Raw genomic sequence first — 19,182 nt, 5'->3', positions numbered from 1 at the left:
AGAATCAGGGAAGAAGATCTATTAAAACAATGTATTATACAAAACACCACAATGAAATGAACTACTTTGTATGCTAATTGGAAGACTGGCCATTCTTTTTTTTTTTTTTTTTTTTTTTTTTTTAAAGAGGCCCTAGAGGTAGCAAGGAACAATGGTGGCAAGTGGTTGGGGAGGCAGAAGCTTGCTTATGAGAACCTGGTGCTTTTACTGGCCTAGCCCAAGTTTTATTTAGAGCTGGGAACCTATGTCTTCTCCCTGCCTGAAGACCAACAGGAGCCCCGTGATCTGAGGGGTCTCACTCCCTAGCAGCGGGGCAACAGCTGCTGCTGAGCTCAGTGAGCTGAGTGCGTGGCTGTCACATCCGCACACACTCTCCTGCCTACCTTGTGTTCTGACTTCTCACTAGAAGCAAACAGGGCTGCTCTTTGCTGGGGACAAGTGAGGAACAGGGGATTTTGTTACTGGAGCAGATGAGACACGTCAGGAAGACATCTGACTCATCAACACAAGGAGGCGGGGACAGGTTAAGGGTTCTCTTGCATTTTTATTCTCTAGGCACGGCCCCAAGGTGCACTTGTTGCTCAACATCATATAAGCGGAGCTCCTTCGTCTAGCAGCAGCATCCCTGTTCCCGCTAACATGTCTGATCACCCTCCGATGGCACTCCATGGGAGCTTTGCAGGATAAATTCTCACTACAAGATTACTTGTGTTTCTCTTGTATTAATTATTCAGCTACTGAGAGAATCACAGTGCATGCTAACACAGAAAGGAAACCCTAGCATTGTCCGGGGAAACAAAATAAACTGGAAACATCCCTGTGTTACATCAGGTATAGCTCAGGTATGTAACACTAACAGCTTCATTATCAATGAAAGCACCACGAAGGATGTTAAGTGTTATTTGCACCCCACTAAAGACAAAAAGAGCTGGGGATGTAGCATTGCATGGTTCTGAGTTCAATCCTAGCTCTACTAAATAAAAAATACAAAGATTGGGTGGTTTTAAAGGGAGCTCAAGGTCAGACACTCTCCTGGTGGGGCTTAGCCCCCTGCCAGCCTGTTGTCCACTGTATAGTTTATTCTAGGTTACCTCCTGTATTCCCTTTGATATTGTATGGACAAACTGGACAGTAATTTGCACCTGTTCTGCAGGGCTAGTGCCCCGAGGATACAGGCATCAGAATTCCCGACCAGCAAGGTACCCCACCTGAAGGATCCAGGGCCCTCAATTCCTGCAAGCATAGTTTTCAGAATCAAAGCTTGGCATATGAAGAGCCAGGCAGTGACTCTGGCCTCATTGGGCCCCCAATGGGAAGGGTGGAATTTGATGGTCTTTCTCCTTCCTCATTTACCCCTTCTCCTCCAGCACCTCACCTCCAAGTCAGCCTGGCACAGCGGAGCTATGTCTCTCTGCTTGCAGTGCTGTGGTGTCCTTTGAAGAACGGCTTGTACCACAAACACAGTATCAGACTCGCTTGACTTGACCCAACCACAACGTCATCATCTTAGGAGAACCCAAAGGAAAATAATTTTGAAGCATGTCAGACGTGACCAACAAGACCTGTTCTGTGTGAGCTTGGGAACTCCGGCTGTAAGATTTCCATCCCTGGAAACAGTGTCTCTCTTGGCATCAGACCCCATATTCTTTTTTAAAAGGAAACAAACTATCTTTTTTCATTTTCCACACAAATTCAAGTTCCCACTCCCTCCCTGTCCTATCCCCTACACTTACCCCCCACCCCACCCCATCCACTCCTCAGAAAGGGTAAGGCACATTGCTTTGGGGAAGGTCTAAGGTCCTCCCTACTATATCTAGGCTGAGCAAGGTATCCATCCAAAGAGAATGGGTTCTCAAAAAGCTAGTACAAGCAGTAGGAATAAATCTTGGTGCCACTGCCAGTGGCCTCTCAGTCTGCTCCAGCTTTGCCACTGTCAACTACATTCAGGACTAGTTTGGTCCTATGCTTGTTTCTGTCCAGTCCGGCTGATGTTGGTGAGCTCCCATTAACTCAGGTAGACTGCTTCAGTGGGTGTCCCCATCACGCAGACCCCATATTCCACCTCTGGCTCTCTGTATGCTTTCAGTAAGCAGGTAGTCTTCCTGTGCCTTTCTTTTGCATTTGTAAAACAGGTCCATGTGCCAGAATCCCCTCACATGCAGTGCTTGTGGGAGTTACATGGTGTAATGAATGAAGGCCCACCTACCATTCTCCTCTCCAAACCGTGGAGTTCCCCCAGAAGCGGTGGTAGACTTACTTTCTCGATGCTTCGACTTCACCTAAAACATACACCAATCCCCTAATCTTGCTAACCTTGAACCTTCCTTTCACCATGAGAGGCTGTTGCCACGGGCCTAAAAACCTTTTACTTTTTATTCTTGTGCTCCATCCACCTCCCCCAATACTGCCACGTTCCAGCTTATCCACAGAAGAAAGCAAAGGTTTCTCCTTTCTCATCTTTTAGGTAGAGAAGCTGGCCCCTCTCTTTTGCCCCTGTCATTAGCTACCCACCCTTCCTGGCATTTGGGAAGTTTTTTTCTCTGCAACATGCTTATCTGAGTTCAGGCAACTGAAGTGAAACATGAGAGAGAAGACAAGGAGGTCTGACAGGAAGTCCAAATAAGGACTTCCTCCCATTCACCTTGAACTTCTGAGGTACCTCAGCTGAACAACAAAGCCAGAGAACCAAAGCAAGGAGACTTAAAAAAAAAAAAAGAACAAAATTGTCAGCCACAAGGAAGTGGAAAATATTACCTACTGGTCCTTGCCTTGCCTAGGGCAGCCCACTCATAATTTCCTCCTGTGTTATCCATGGATGGGGGAGGTGAGACCAGTGTCCAGGGCAGATGGGAGGGAGCGCTCAGAGACTGTGGAAGACAGAGTGAATGTTATCTGGAGAAGGACTGGGAAAGGGCCATGCAAGTCTGTGTTCACCATCTCCTATTCTGCAGCCCCAAGGAGTGCCAGGAAGTACTGGGCCTCCCCAGGTGGCGGTTGCTGGGGTCCAGCCCCCTTTAGCCTGTACTTTTCTGAAAGTATTCTTTGTTCTACGCCATAGTGTGGTGTGTCATGTACCACGAAGGACCCTCCGAGGCTCTCCTCCATTGGATCCTATCACCTTTTGTCATCCAGAATGATCCCATAGACGGGTGGCATCTACTTCCTGCCTCTAAGCATGTTGTGTGTGTGGTGGGGGGGAGGACTTCCCTTAGCCTCTGCCCTAAGAAGGGCAACATATTCTCATATACGAAGCCTCTATTTTTCTCTCTTCTCTGGTCCTGACATGACAGTTGTCCAGGATTCTTCCTCCACAGCACATATGGGAGCAGTAGCTCCCCAATCTGTTTTCTCACCTCTAAAACCAGTCAGTAGGAAAGGCAGACATGGCCCCTGCCCTGTGATTCTGCTGTGGGCTAGAGGGAAAGGGGGTGGGTGGGTGCTGTGAATCTAGGCTTGGGAAGGGAGGCAGGGAGGGAGGGAGGGAGGGAAGAGAACCTCCACTGTCTGCCCCTGCCTTCCCACAGGAAGACATACTACAAGCACTGCTTTCTTTTCCATACCTTCTCGATGCCTAGCTTGTGAGCCCCTGCCACTGGCTCAGTGCTGTCTGTGGGTTGCTCTTACCTAACCTTGAGACATATGGTTGGTCCTCTGTGGTTGCAGATTCTATATCCATGTATTCCAACAGCAGAGGGGAAACATTTTTAAACAACTGAATCCACACTGAATGTGGATAGAGTTTTTTTTCCTTGCCATTATTCCTTAAACAACAGAGAATCACAGCTACACACATAGCATTGGTATGTTTAGGTATGTGAATCTTCTAGAAGTGGCTCAGATTATGCGAGAGGATAATTTTATGTAAGGAACTTGAGCTCTGACAAATTTCAATACCTATGAAAGATTCGGAAACAATCTCTTGCTTTGTTTAACCTTTCAACTTGTGTGTGTGTGTGTGTGTGTGTGTGTGTGTGTGTGTGTGTGTGTGTTTGTGTATACTGGGTTTTCTACCTGGATCTAGCCAAAAGACATGGGATAGGATTAGTTGCCCCATCAAAGAGGCTTCTTCTTAGATTGCAATGATGGACCTTAGCTGGTCCCCACCTGCTACTCTGCTTCATGTTCAAAGCCAACAAAATGACATCTTGGTAGGAACTGAGTTTTTGCTATCCTGATACCACTGCTGTCTTGGGATAAATGTGAAGACCTGCTCATTTCACATGTAAAGAGACCTAGTAAGTAACAAGTGAGATGACATGCTATCACACACATTGTCCTGGTTTCCTGAGAGCTGTTCTTCAGAGTTGCCCTGCCTTGGGCGTTTCTGAAACACTTGCCAGACACAGGAGATGCGAAACCTAAAATTATTGGGAAATCACCCAGGGATAGGAAGAGGACAGTCTTTAGGCCTGAAGCAACACACTTCCCCTTTCATCATTCTCTCTCTCTCTGTCTCTCTCTCTGTCTCTCTCTCTGTCTCTCTGTCTCTCTCTGTCTCTCTCTCTGTCTCTCTCTCTGTCTCTCTCTCTCTCTCTCTCTCTCTCNTCTCTCTCTCTCTCTCTCCATGCCTTATCTGAGGTACGGGTCTGTGGTTCAATGGGCAGTGGACACAATATGAAAGACATTTCAGATCAGCTACTTGCTAGCTTTCTGTGGACTGCAGACCATACGCTGTCCCCATGAACACAGGGGATACTGTACAAGCTCTGAAGACAGGCCTAGTTTGAATCCTGACTCTATTCTGGCCATCATCAAAGCATCCCAGAACCTTGAGGAGGTAAATGGTAAGGGATAGTGGCTCTGGACTCAGGTCCATTCTCGACAAGACTGGAACGCACAACCTACTTGGAGATGTAGAGGGCAAGCAAATGGCTTCTCCACTCTGACTTCGTTGCTCTCTTCAATGAAGTGAGAGTAACTGTGCCAGACATTGGGAGGGTTGGTGTAAAGTTCACGGCTCATCCTCTGACACACTGAGGGAGGTGGGCTTTCTGTGGTCTTGTGCTTCTATTACCTTCATTGTCATTGTCCTGGCTTCTGGCTGCTATGGCTACCTTGTCACTGGTCCCCATGGCTTGTTCGTCTTGGCCACTTTTTGTTGAATAAAAATACCTAACAATATTTGAGTCTATCTTCTGCTTTTCTGTTGTTTTTTATCCTGAATTGAGTGAACAATATTAAAAACACAAGTCTGACCAAAAATCAAAACCCACTATTGCTTTTACTTTTAAGGATGATCTGGAATGTCCATTTCCTCAGAAGTTCTCTATTTTAAGAGATTTTGATTGATTGATTGATTGATTGACTGAGGTCCAGAATTTTTACCTCTCCATTCTCCTCTCTAAGACCTCTGCCGAAAGCCCAGTTCATCCCATGATGTCTTCTTTACTCTACTTGAAAGTGATTTGGCTCCATTATGGCTGTCACGCTGCTGATTTGAAAAACGAAGTAATGTCTCTCACGAGTCAGGGCATTTCGGAGCAGCAGGGCAGTGGTCCATTGAGCATGATCAGTTGTTGATCACTTAATGTAAGCTACCTGGGTTGATGCCTTCTGCCCATCACCATCATGGACCCATTTTTAGGGCTGGGTCCGGCACTGCATCTGCATCTCACTTCAGCTCTTAGGCAGGTGATGAGACAGCTCCTGGAGGCAGCAGGGCTTCTGTAGTGAGAATGAAAGGGAAAGCATACACGACTGAAGCCACTCGTGCAAAACCTCCAGAAAGAGCATCTCAGGTACCAGCGCTGGAATTGAGAGATGCGCACATGTGTGCGTCTGTGCAGTCTACATATGCGAGCATGTATGTGCACATACATATGGAACCCTGGCTAATCTGTGTTTGCAGGTTGCCATATTGCATCAATACATTTGCTTTAAGCCTCAGGTCTCACTCACTGCCAGGGATTCTTTCAGCCCATGAGATCTGCTCGGAGACTGTGACTGAAGGGCGATGCAAGAGATCCCCATCGCCTGTCTCCAGAGAACAGACTCTTTGGCCAGATGCGTGGAAGACTCAATAGCAAATGGAAGACACAACAGTAGAGAGAGCAAAGCGAGGAAGCACAGTGTATAGAAGGGGTTGTGTCATCAATAAGAACAATTCTTTGAACTTTTTTTCTTTACATTTGCCTAGCAAATGCACTGAAGTTGCATGTGTGTAGCCCCTCTGCCTGCCTGCCTTGCAGATATGGGAACTAGTTACCTAGACTGTCACTGAAGAGACTATAGAAGGCCTGAACATGGCAAACTTGGCTCTGGTAGGCCTTGCCTTTCTTCCCCATTGCCTCTGCCTTGCTAAAAACTGTTAAATTACATTCCTAAAGCTATAGTGGCCTCCTCCTCCTGAGGCTGGCTACCATTGTCCAGCTATCAAAGTCTTGAATTCCAGAAATCAAAAACCCCCTTTGGCTCACCTAATTAATATGCCCGATTAAAATGAAATGCCTCATCCTATCACAGGGTTTCCCCCTTTACCTTTATAAACTGCCGTTTTCCTATGGGCCAGGTCTGTCTCCTCTCTATCCAGAGGCAGTCTTTTGTCCCCTGGGACAAATACCCCTCCTTTCTCTCCTTTCTCCCTCATCTTTGTCTCTTATTCCCTGCCCCTTGTCCCTCTGGGTTAAGTAAATATCCTTTGTCCTGAGAATGTGGCCTTGGGGTGTCCTGAGTCCCTTCAGCCACTCCATACCCAAGACCGCAGCACAGAAACACGCATATCAGAAGTGTGGCTGGTCCTCTGCACCCCAGCACCGTTGGCCACTTGGAACCTGACTGCCTCACTCACCCTAACGTGAAGAAGCCGCTGAAGGTGCCCCCGCTTTCAGTGAAAACAAACTGGTGGGCTAGGAGGTTGGAAAACATGAAGAGACCATCTTCCTTCCCCCACAGTTCACTAGTGGATGAAATTACAGACAATTTTAGGGAAGTGTCAAAGGAGGCTCTATCTGTATAGACGCAGTCATGCAGGAATTTGGTGTCCAGCTTCGGGTGTCCGGAATTATAGTGGAGAAGCAGTACTTGAACTGAGTTTAAGTGCCCACCTGCCTGGGGTATCTGGGCCAGTGGGGAATTACCCCTATCTCTCTCTGCATTGTGAACCCCTAGAGCTGGCCTTCCTTGTTTACTTATTTAGAAGTCAGCAGAGGAAGTGGTAAAGGAAACCGGCTGAGTCGTTTTCTGAGAAGAGACCATATTTGCTCACAGGGGAAGCCAGTGCTTCTTGGGATCCGGCTACAGCCGTAGTGACGCCTGCTCAACAAGTGTGTTCCTGAGCGTAGTTGGGATTCAGAAGAGCCAAGGACACTCAGAGCTTTGGATCTGTTTTGTTTCCTCTCTGTTCATGGCTGCTGCCTCTCTCCCTGGCTTGTGAGCTTCTCCCTGAACAGCAGCCATGGCCTTGAAGAATGTGCCCTTTCGCTCGGAGGTCTTAGCCTGGAACCCGGACAGTCTAGCTGATTATTTCAGGAAGGTGAGTCTGTCGCTCTTGTGTTTTTTTGTGGGGCTGGTGTGCTTTCATGGGGTGGCCAGAGAGTGGAGGTGGAGTCTGGAAAGAATATGGAACGTGTACAAGAAAACTGTGGAGCTACCAACTACAGTTGCTACCTTCCTGGGAGGCAGACAGACGACTGAGCTTTCAGGCAGTGTGTCCTGTAGAGGAGGATAGCCGAGGGGGCTCTCCCATGTGTAAGCCCCTAGCACATACAGGCACGCATCCAGGGTTCCACAGACTGTGTCCTAACAGACACAACCCTCTGTAATGTGAGGTCACTGTCACCATATTAATGAATGCACTGACAGTGTTGCATCTCGATGTCAATATTTCGTTCAGCTGAAAAGTCAGCTCAGGGAGTTTAAGTGGTTCAAAGCTCTCGAGTCTTAATGGATTTGGTTGAATCGCAGCTGTGCCTAGTTAGCTTTAAAGCATATGTTATGAAATGCAGAGAACAGCTATGGTGAAGTCTACTTACTAGAAAAGGCGATATGGAGTCCCGGGCTAGGAAAGTAAACAGGCAGGGCAGGAGGGATGGGCAGAAGGCTAGGTGAACAGTGGTATTTGGGCATCCATTGTTCATGATCCTGGAAGAGTGCCAGAGTCTCACTGGAGCTTTATGAGAATCCTTGAAAGTAGACATGAGTACCAGGATGGGACACAAAGGATGGGCTCAATAGACTTAGAAATCAAGGAGGAGATAGTCAAGGGTCCTTGTTTTGTTACCTGCTAATGAGGACCACATGTCTGCTTAGGCACATCCCAAGACACATGATGCCTCTAAGGCACCCATACAAAAGAGGTAAGAGGCCTTATGAAAAACACGAGCTTCTATTGTCCCCATCCCTGCGAACTGGCCTCAAATTCCCCTGATATGCCAGGCAGTGGTGAAGATGAAGTCCTAAAACTAAGACCAAAGAAGTCATTTATTTTCCTTCTATTTTTTTTTTTTTTAAGAAACAAAGACACAAAGAGTAGAATAGTCTCCTTGGGGTGTGTAAGCAAACCTGTAATCCATATGGTGGCTTCTTCCCAACCTATGGAAGAAAATGTGATCATTCTGTACTGGCGAGGCACGGTAGAACCATTGTCCCACAAATTCTGTCATTTGCCACTTCTTGCAAACCTTGTTTTACTCACTTTCTCCCCTTTAATGTCTTCCTAAACTTCTCTCTCAACACTGTGGGTGGAAATAGGATTAGATAACTGACTCTTTTGAAGCATTTTTTTTTAAACTACTGTTCTTAACTAAAAACGAAGTAAGTGAGGGCAGGCAGAAAGGTAAATTCTCCATGGTGGAGTGAAGTCGTGAATTATTTCAACAGAGTAATGAGAATGAAATTAAGAATTAAGGCAGGGAAATCTGGGGAGAGACCAAGAGACACAGAAAGGCCCCAATATTCAAGTGTTAACTTGGATGTTATGAAATCCCATGGTGCCACAGATAATGCATAGGTTAAGTTCCCTTCAGCACAGGGTGGGCCTTGGGTAGGCCAAGTAGACATCACTGTGCTTGAGTTAAGGGAAGGGGGAGTTCTATTCTTGGGGATTGTGGACCTTGGTAAAAGTCACACCCCAGGGACAGGCCTCACCTTCTGGAGGGAAAGAATCGAGAGTAGGAACTAAGAAGCCGAGGGGCAATTGATGATGCTAGAAGGACCAGTCCCCTGCCACAGACACAGACGAGACCCTTCAGACCCCAAACTCATTGGTCCCCAGAGAAGACACTCTGTGAAATGAACACAGAATCACTTAAGGATGCTCCTGGAGGTCGGTATGCCTTTTAAAGGATTGACCAGCAAGTGTGATTGATGTCTACAGAAGCTGTTGGGTTGGGCCACTGAGACTTCTATACAGTTCTGGAGTCAGACACACCTTGTTTGAGTTGTACCCTTTCCAGTTAGCTTGGGAACTTATTCTTTTAGTTGCCTTGCTTTCCTAAATAGTAAAACAGAGCTATTAACAGTAGCTAACTAGACGAGATGGAGGTAAGGTTGAAAGTAAGCACATGTGAGGCACTGAGTTCCATGTCCTACCTCACCCTTATCTTGCTCTTCTCACCAGAGTCTGACTGGAGAGGCTGAGGCAGGGTGGCGAGGCTTTGTGTTAGACTGTCTCAGATATGTGTGCTTACCCTGTATGGGGGATGGAAACCGTGAGAATTAAGCCCATAGTCTGCTTGTCCCTGACTCCTCCAGGCCATGCAGTATATTTCCTGGCTCATAGCCATGCGTTCTAACCCTGTTGGGTTTCTACCTCCCTGTGTGACATTAAGCCAGAGCTGCCTTCTCTCTGGGCACCAGTTACCGTCATCTACAAAGCCACTGGGTCAGTGCCAAGATTGGTATCTTGGATGCTAAGGAAAATTACTTAGGGTGCTTGTTGAGATGCAGATTTTAGGTCCCAAGACTCGGGTCTTACTGGACTGTATACACTGACTAGGTTCAAGGCTAGAACTCTATTTTTGGTTTAAGAGTTAGAACTGGCATCTACAGAGCTGGCGATGCATCTGATAGCGATCACAGTGAAATGAGTTAAAGGAAGTTGGCAAACCCCGCTACCCACCCTGCCCGTGGGTCAAGGAGACAGCAACTAGCTGCAGATGCTGCCTGCCCTCAGCATTGACCTATAAATCAGCTTCCCGAAGGCGATGCTCACTCTGTCCTTCTAGGCTAGGAGGTGACAACAAGTGTATTTTAAAATTATTATTATGGAGACGGGTTCTTGGAGTATAGCCCAGGCTGCTCTTGGACGGACAGCAATCCTGTCCTCCCGCCTCATTCTCCTAGGTGCTGAGATCAGAGGTGTGTGCTGCTGCATCCAGCTGTGTTTACTTTTTACATTATCTGGAAAAGGGGGTCATAAGATAAGAAATTTATTTGAAAATTTCCTCCAAAGAAGGTTGAACTAACTGTTTGTGAGAAGCATATAAGGTCCTCAGAGAAAAATATTTTACCTTCAATACACCAGACCTCAGGTAGAGTTATTTCTGATGTAAAGCTTGGAGCTGTTGAGGGCAGGTGGATACATCACAGTCGTAGGTCAGCTTCGAAAAATAACCAATACCTCCCTTATGGCTACTTACCTCTATCGATGCTATCATTTTGTTCTGGGAATTTGACTTCAACAATTTATCTTACATAGAAAAAAGCTAGGCAAAAGGATGTCCACTGTGCAGTACCACGCTACCAGAATGGCGCACTTGGGTATGCGCCCAGTTGCTCCCTGTGTGCTCTTATGTATGGGATGCTGTTCCTCAAAGATGATTCTTCATGGAAACATTAAAGTCAAGTCCCAAAGCTCGGGTGTCATCTATGTCACCTTCCACCCGTGCACGTTTCTTAGCTCTCCGTGTCTCTCACCCTTCATCCATGAAAGTGGGGGATCTGGTGGCTTAGAGCTGCTTTGGGGTGGGGGCAGGGCCTGTCACATGTAGCGTAGCCAGTGCTAACCAGCAGCTGCTGATCTCATTGCTGAGCTGGTGGCCGGGGAAATGACCTGAGCCTTCAGCGGTTTAAAATCATGGGAAACATTTAACGAACAAGGTCCTCGACAAAACATTTAAAACAAGTTGGTCAGAGTACCAGACATTGTTTGGGTTGTTGCTTTAGGTCATTTAAGAGATTAAAAAGAAGTCACTGTAACAAAACTAAATGAACAGGAGCAGGTTCCTCCATGAGCAATGGGCTAGGCATACATGACTGGGTGGTCACTGAGATTATTTTGGGGGACATAAGACACAGGCTGGTGTTTGGTTTTTCTGTCATTTCTTTTCTACTTTCCTGAGTACAATGTGGCCACCCTTCTTGGACTTTGAAGACAGTGTGTTTCCAGAGGTTCTGGTCCCAAGGACTAGAGCACACAATTTCTCCACTTTAGACATTGCCAGGGGGGGTAGTGAAAGTATGGCTGAGGTGGGGACCTGGCCCCTCTGCTAGACAAAGGATCAGGAAGGGGCTGGCTAGCCACAGGTACCGCAGATTGCTAAGCTCCGGGGGGAGGAGGAGTAGGGGGAACACGGCAGCCCATGGCACTGACAGCACCATGTTTCTCTGTGCAGCTGAACTACAGGGACTGTGAGAAGGCCGTGAAGAAGTACCACATTGACGGCGCTCGGTTTTTGGTAAGCTATGCCCCGTTCCATACCCTGAAGCTAAAAATGTACTGATTCTGCCCAACAGCTGCAGGGTCAACCAATCTACCTGGTCCCTGAGGCTGTCTGTGGTCAGTGTCTGTGATCAATGTTCCACTAAGCCCTTTGTTTCGATCAAAGAGTTGGTAGCCTCTCCCACCAATTCTCAGTGTCTTGTTCAGGAGCCTTGTAAGCTCTTATATAGGCGATAAGATATACTCCAAAGGCACATATTAAAGGAATCTGAGCACAGTTTAAACCCCCCATACACACACACACACACACACACACAGCCTTGAAATTTTACTCAACTGCTATGTATATTCTTGAGATGGCCGGAGTGGGCGATAGCATTGAAGAACTGGAGATGTTCACTCCTGGTTGCTAACTCTGCATACACATTTACTGAGCGGACTGAGCGGGTGGCCACTGTCCATCTCCATTTCTGCCCTATTACAGAGCAAGCCTGCTGACTGTCAAGCAAACACGTGATGGCGATCTCCACGCTCTTGTAAAATTCCACACGCTTCAAATAGAGGCTCATGGTTTAGGTTCACGTTGAATCCGCGCCACCAAAGGGAAAGTGACTTAGTTCAGATGAAGGCAGAGGCTCTTGGCTGTCAGGCAGGTGGTCCGATCATTTCCCAGAAACCATGCTTTGCTTGTGCGTTAAGAGCGAACTCTAACTATTCCTAGCCATCCCTTCTGGGCACTTCTCTTCGCTCTTTAAAAAGGGAAGAAAATGAATTTAAAGGTCTTATGGGAGATGTTCTCAGATTCCGAGTGAGAAGGGCAATCGAAAGGAGCTTGGCCATGAGGCTTCATCTGCTGCAGCTTGCTCCACAACATACCAACGCCTGCCTTTCTCCCACAGCATCCCAGCCCTGCTCCGCTTCAAGTTCCTTAGCGGTGGTGCCCTCACCATCACCTGCAATTTTCTCCCCCTTTCTGGGAGCCTCTGAACTCTCATGTGGAGATGAGTTCATTTTCCATCCCAGATAATGTCATATGCTGGGGACAGAGATATCGTTAACACAAGAGTCCTGCCTTCATGAAACTGTTTTTAGCAAAAAGAAAAAAAGATACTTTCACAGATGCCTTCAACCACCTCAATTACAAATGTGGAAACAAATGCAGAGATGTGATTTTTGTCTTAAGTCACAAACCTAATGACTAAACCAAAGCATGCTTAGACCTACACTGTGCAGGTTTTGTTGTTGTTGCTATGTTCATGCTGAGCTTTGAATAAATAGAATTCCATGAGTTTTATTGTTGCTGTTCTTGCAACTACATGAAGCAAACCTGTATGCTTCATTCTGATGCTTTAGCACTGACAAAAGAGACAGCTCTTTGAGTACAGGGAGGGCAAAATCTTTGAAAAGGGTTCTGGTTGCCCGGCTGTCCTGGCTAAACTTGAGTAAGCACCTGTCCCCAGTTCCCCTTTGCTTCATCCTCTGCTGACTGAACACACTGTGATGGGTCACAGTGGGGGAAAATAGTGACACTTCTCAGCTGTGTGACTCTTCCAACACGCCATGTGAGTGTCAGGCCTGAAATGACTTGATAGGATGGTTGTTTTCTTGGTTGAGAGATAGAATCTGAACAGCCATCTCCTCCATTCCAATCTCAGGGACCTGCCAGTCATTCAGAGAAAGCAGCACATCCTACTCACTCCGTGAACAGGAGGGAGAGCAAAGGGGCAGGAGGAGCCAGAGACTAGGGTGTAGAGCCTAGTGCCTGCCCCAGCACCTGGGTACTCTGAAATGCACTGTGCTCTGAGCTCACTTTGAAAGTCCTGATCCAAGCTCGAGTTACTCATCTCATACCCCTGCCGGCTCTGGAATATCCCGGACTATTCTGCGATTGAAAGCGACAGTGTTTGCTATGCCCACTTTCCCTCCTTCTTCCCCTCCCCCTTTCCTCATTCCTTCTGTTTCTTCTTTCCTTTTTCAGTGTGGGAGCTGATAACCACCCCCCTTTCGGTCTTAATGACACCTTTTTTTTTTTTTAACACGGGAAAGAATGGTGAGAAATGGAGATGCTGTACTTTGAAAAGGTGTAAGACAAGAAGGGATGTAGTCGCTGGGTTAACTGGGCATATATGTGGTCTTTCTCAAGCAACAAGACAGGTACAAGTGGATACTGAGGGCTGAACGACTTCTGGAGGAAGCCCTGAACTTAGGCCCCATTCAGCCTACTGAAAACCTGGCTACTCCACCTCTATGTGTGTGTGTGTGTGTGTGTGTGTGTGTGTGTGTGTGTGTGTATGTGTGCGTGTGTGTAATATTATATGTATATTGCATATATGCATTATATATGTGTGTATATATTTATACACACACACACACAAACCACATATAGCAGAGGAAGAGGGGAAAGGCAGAGAGTAAAGAGAGCATGTTATTTGGTGAATACGCCCTATTTCCTTTACAAAAAGAAATAGTGAAAAATAAACGTTATTCTGGAGATCTTATCCAATAGACTGCAGATTACACCTTACTGCCCACAAGTGAGTCATGTGACTCTACCATCTCCAGGGTAACCTGGGGAGTTAAATATTTTGCACAAACACATTTCCCACCCTGAACCAAATTCAGGTTCTGATAGGAAGGGAGGCAGAAAGAATGGACATTGAGAGACAAGCAGCCCTGTCTACCACCTTGCTTCTCTGCCAGGGGCCTGGTTTGTAACTATCCTCTCTGCGGACCTCTTTCCCGAACTCAGTGTAAAATCGTGCTTCTAAAATCCATAAATCTAACTCAAAGTTTAGCTCAGGATTTCTGGAGGGTTTTGAAGGAAGGGGAGGAGGAGGCTTTATCACACAACAAAATTCTAAAGCCTGTTTCAACATTTCTCATCTTCCTTCTCAGCTGTTGGCCATGTCTTAGAAGCCTTCTTTTTTCCCAGCATCCTCCTCTTCTGTCCCCAGTCATAGTCATGTGCATCTTCTCTTTCCTCTCTTCCTCAACTTCCTCAGCTCGTGTCCTCCTCTCAGAAACTTCTATAGTGTCCCTTTGGAAGACCCCAAATGCCTTTAACTCATCACACCATACTCTGAACAAAAGCCTTGGTCCTCCACCTTCCCAGTATAAGGTTTTTCCTTCATCCTTTCGCTATAACTCAGATGGCCTGATAGAGGCCTGGTCAGAAAACACACCACAGGCTAGTAATAAAGGCTGGACCTAATGCTCCAACAAGCACCTCTCCAAGACACTTCAGTCCTAGATCCTCTGATGACATGAGACCCTAGTTGCTCCTTTCCCATGCAGAGATGAGTAGGGACCTGAACCACAGTGTGAAACTATAGGGAACAGGTTGCCAAATTTTGCTTATGAAACAGATTCTGCTTGGTTTCACAGATTTACCAGTGTTTGTTTACTAAAGTCATTTTTGTTTATAATTCAGGAAATTTTGCATAAGATTCCAGTTTGAGGATTCCCTAGTAAAGCTAAGGGTGTTGCAGTGACCGTGGTTCTCTGTCTGCTCCCTTCTTAGCCACCTGATCAGGGCCCCTCCTGTGTGCTTTAACCTGCCTGTCGTGTGTCTCTTCTTTCCAGAACCTGACAGAAAATGACATCCAGAAGTTCCCTAAGCTGATGATGCCGTGAGTAAACTCCCGATGGGCAGCAGGGTGGGGAGCAGTTGAAATAAAGACCTGTTCAGGGAAGACTGGGTCAGGGGTGTGTGTGTGCACACGCATGCGTGTATGGAGCCTGAGGACAATAGCTGTGTCTGGGGAAGAGGAATCACATGATGAGTTAGAAGGAAGTAACAGATCCAGTGGCGCTAGTAGTGGATTGTGTGTTTCACTTTCTGTCTCTTTGAGAGGATGGCCTGGGCCTGTGAACACAGTACCAAAGTGAAGAGACCCTACGGTTTCATCATGGCATCTTTTAAAAGATTTATTTCATGTTAGAATTATGTGTTTATCTGTATGTTTGCATGTGGGTGTGTACATGAGAGCAAAGGTGTGTGAATAGGCGTGCAGAATGTGCCAAGTCCCCTGGAGCTGGAGTACAGGCAGTTGTGAGGCACCTGATGTGGGCGCTGGGAATGGAATCTGTGCCCTCTGTGAGAGCAGCACACGGCCTTCACTGCTAAGTCATCTGTCTAGCTCCTCAGAGCATCTTCACTGACTCATTGGTTTAGGATGTTAAGACCTCTGTTTCTTAGTTAGTAAAATGAACATGGACTCAGATAAATAATGGCAAGGGAAATCATTTTACCCATCAATACCAATTTCTTGAGATGGCTGCTATTAGTGTAGAGTTAAGAAGAATGTGGAGGAAAAGGAGCTGTGATTGATTAGTAATGTCTGCTCTGGGTGCTGAAATGGGAAGCAGTGGTATGCATACTGTAACATGTATTTTTCATCATTCTACTGGAGGCCTCACATGCTCAAATACAGAGGTCGGACAGGTGATATAAATGTACGAAGTAGGACAGGTTGTAAACATAAATTCCTGCTGATTTATCCTTCTTTTTGTTATCCTTGAACCTGGGTGTCTCTAGAGAAATATTTTTGCACTCAAACAAAAATAGGAAATTATGATTTTAAAGATAATTAATACAAAGGCTGATTGATGGTTAAACAATAGGGGGTGATGTTGGTTATGGCAAATCATGTATCATATGTTCCATTCTGAAAGATCTGCTGTCACTCAGCTCTCACCAGTTTGTACCCAACGATGACTAATCTTCAAGTTGATCAAAGAAACATGAGTTCAAGTGTTCTGTGTCTCAAAACTTTTCAATACTGACTCAAATGTTTTTAAACATTGTGACAGTCAGCCTAAAGCTACTCGTGAGTTGTATGGGCTTTTGGTGCTAATGGTTTGAAACATCTACTTCTGGCATTCCTTAGCGTCCCTTCTCTTGTTCTAAGGGATGTAGCAGGATCAGTACCACCTATCGCTTCAGGACCGTCTGCTGGGGACCTCCTGCGGACAAAGGGCTGTGGTTTTATAATAGTACAGGCACAGGATAGTTCCATGAGTGAATGAATGAGTTCTGTTAAAAGTCAGGCACTCAGGAGTCCAAGTTGATGGCCACAGACTCAGCCTCAGATACTTTAGGTTTTGCTCTTCCTATGTTTGAAAAATCACCAAAAGTTTCACAGAATCTACTTTCTCCAAAAGCAACAGGAAAGTATAATTCTAGGCTCACATCCTATTGTGGCAGCAGCCAGGCGAACCTGATGTCCATACTCCCATTTAAATGGGGCTGATAAGTTTGTTGTAGTTCTCACTAAGAGAAGCAGCAACTTCCTGTGCTCACCTTCAACTTCCAATCTCCTGCCCAGGGCAAAGAGAACAGGGAAAGCCTGAGTCTGATGGGTCCTTGAGTTGAGGAGATGGAGTTGAGACTCAGGAGATTAGAGTCCATTAGCCCAAGAGGAGAGAGCTGGATAGAAAATGTCCTGGAACACTTCCCAGGGCCCTCTCTAGAAGGGTGCTAGTCAGCCTATGCATGGGAGGAAACCTGTATCTGCCCAAAGATCTATCTAATTAGAGAGGTAACCGAAGAGAGAGGGTTGAAAATGGCGTGTTTCTACCAGTCAGATGTCAGGATACTCAGACTCAGTCACCAAGGAGAGTGTACAAGAGGGCCTTGCCTCCAAAAATAAAGAAGGAACAGCCCTGATCTGAAACCTTTTCTGGCTCAGCCTGGTGACTCTTTAAAGCAAGGTGGAGACAGTGCAGACTGCTTCCAAGCAACTTTACTACATTCTCAAACAAAACTCAAATATGCAAAAGTATCCACAATCAAACAAAAACACAGTGTGCCATACCTAATCAATAACAGGCAAGGAAATAAACAAGAAAATATGACCCACAATGGAAAAAATAAACATATTAAAACTGACTCATGACCAACCAACATAGCTGGATCTATCCAAAAAGAGCACTGTAAGCTGGACTCTGGGTGCCCAAAGTCAAACTGAGGCACAGGAAGCACAAACAGATCTGTGTAGAAACTCTAGAGATGAAAGTATCCGGGATGAGGGGCGAACTGCCGTAGAGTCACCAGAAACTAGGTTTTGCAGAATCACACCTCAGTGTCCTACTTCCTTCTCCGCTGCTGTCATCAACACGTAACCAACAGCAGCTTGGGGGGAAGGGGTGATTTTGATTGGCAGGTCGCAGTCCATTATCAGGGGAGCCAAGGAAGGAGCTCAAAGCAGGAACATAGAGGCAGGAACCGAAACAGAGACCTTTGAGGAACAAAAAATTGCTTACCAGCTTTGCTCCCAGACTCGCAGTCAGCTGCCGTTTTTATACTTCCCAGACTCATGTTCCCAGGGGTACCCCTGTCCATGGTGTGCTGGACCTTTCTCCACCAATTAGCAATGAAGAAAATGCCCACATGCTTGCCTGGAGGATGTACCCTGGGTGAGGTTCCCTCTTCTCCCGTATCTCTGGTTTGTGCCAAGTTGACAACGAGCCAGCCGAGTCACTGAACACGAACACAGAACAAGAGAAACTATCCAAAGTCAAACGGAAGAGAAAGTATTGCAAAACAGCCAATATTAGGGATCTGGGGGATGGCTCAGGTCAGGGCAGAGCGCTTGTGTAGCATTCCTGAGGCTCTGGGTTTGCTCTCCAGTGCTGGCAGTGGGCAGAGCATCCGGCACCTGGGGGTGAGGGGACACTTCAACTAGCTGAACGTGCAGAATTATGGTTCTCAAAAGATGTGCCTGCTGAGAGGAGGAGATACCAAAATAAACGGCATGAGGAAATAGCCGTTGAGAAATTCCCAAGTTGGATAAAAATTGTTAAATCCACAGATTAGAGAGGCATTACAAACCCTCAGCTGAAGAAGCAGGCAGACCGCTGCTCTGTGATGCTTCATTGTCAGATTCCCCCCCCCCAAAATAAAAACAAACAAACAAACAACAACAACAACAGACTAGAGATAAACAGTGAAGAGAAAAATTACCCACATAGTCAGACATGAGAAATTGCATCGCACTTTAGGAGGGATTATGGAGATGACTATGGGGGCGGGGAGCAGTTTCTATCAGAAACAAAGTCACTGAGAAGATCCCTTAAGTGCCAAAAAGGGGAACAGTTTCAAGACCACACCCAAGCGACCCATTATTTCTGAAATGAAGGCAAAAACTCTAACCAGATTGCCTTGGTTGCGTCTTCATTATATTTACTGCTACTGCCCAAATAATTGAAAGGATATGTCTTAATAATGACTATGACAGTCAGGAAAAGTTAGAGGCCTCAGAATACCCTTCTGTCTTTGGTCAAAAGACAAGCATGCTAGAAGGGGTGGGGGTGTGAGAGCAGAGCCCACTGTTATACTGTGCTCTAATGTGGTGTTGGCTGCAGGGTCTCGTCCTTTAGACCTGTGCCCAGTACACAGTAGGCATAAGTAAATGTGTGTTGTCTAACAGCTGGCAAGTGCAGGTAGAACAGGTCTTTCCAAACACAGAACGTCTCCAAGCACTCATCCCAAATGCTGAGCCACGCTACAAGTATTAGAGAAAATCTCCCGGGAGGAAGGAAATGGCCCCTGTTGCTAATATGGATCTTCATGGGAGAATGCA

At 46.4% G+C, this 19,182-nt stretch overlaps 1 protein-coding gene across 1 annotated transcript in view; it reads left to right on the top strand.

The window, feature by feature from the left end:
• The first annotated feature begins 6,992 nt into the window (after positions 1-6,992).
• Positions 6,993-19,182, top strand: part of Lcp2 (lymphocyte cytosolic protein 2) — a 42,343-nt gene continuing 30,153 nt past the window's right edge. The window contains exons 1-3 of the mRNA XM_050138689.1: positions 6,993-7,471; positions 11,553-11,615; positions 15,182-15,228. Coding sequence (XP_049994646.1) covers positions 7,394-7,471; positions 11,553-11,615; positions 15,182-15,228 — 188 coding nt within the window. The 5' untranslated portion in view covers positions 6,993-7,393. The remainder of the gene's footprint in view (positions 7,472-11,552; positions 11,616-15,181; positions 15,229-19,182) is intronic.

Source organism: Alexandromys fortis, unplaced genomic scaffold, assembly GCF_014885135.2.
Source record: "Alexandromys fortis isolate MF-2015 unplaced genomic scaffold, M_Fortis_MF-2015_v1.1 scaffold_11, whole genome shotgun sequence".
Classification (NCBI taxonomy): Eukaryota; Metazoa; Chordata; class Mammalia; order Rodentia; family Cricetidae; genus Alexandromys; species Alexandromys fortis.
The sequence above is the reverse complement of the archived record's forward strand: the minus strand, read 5'-3'. Positions and strand labels throughout refer to the sequence as shown.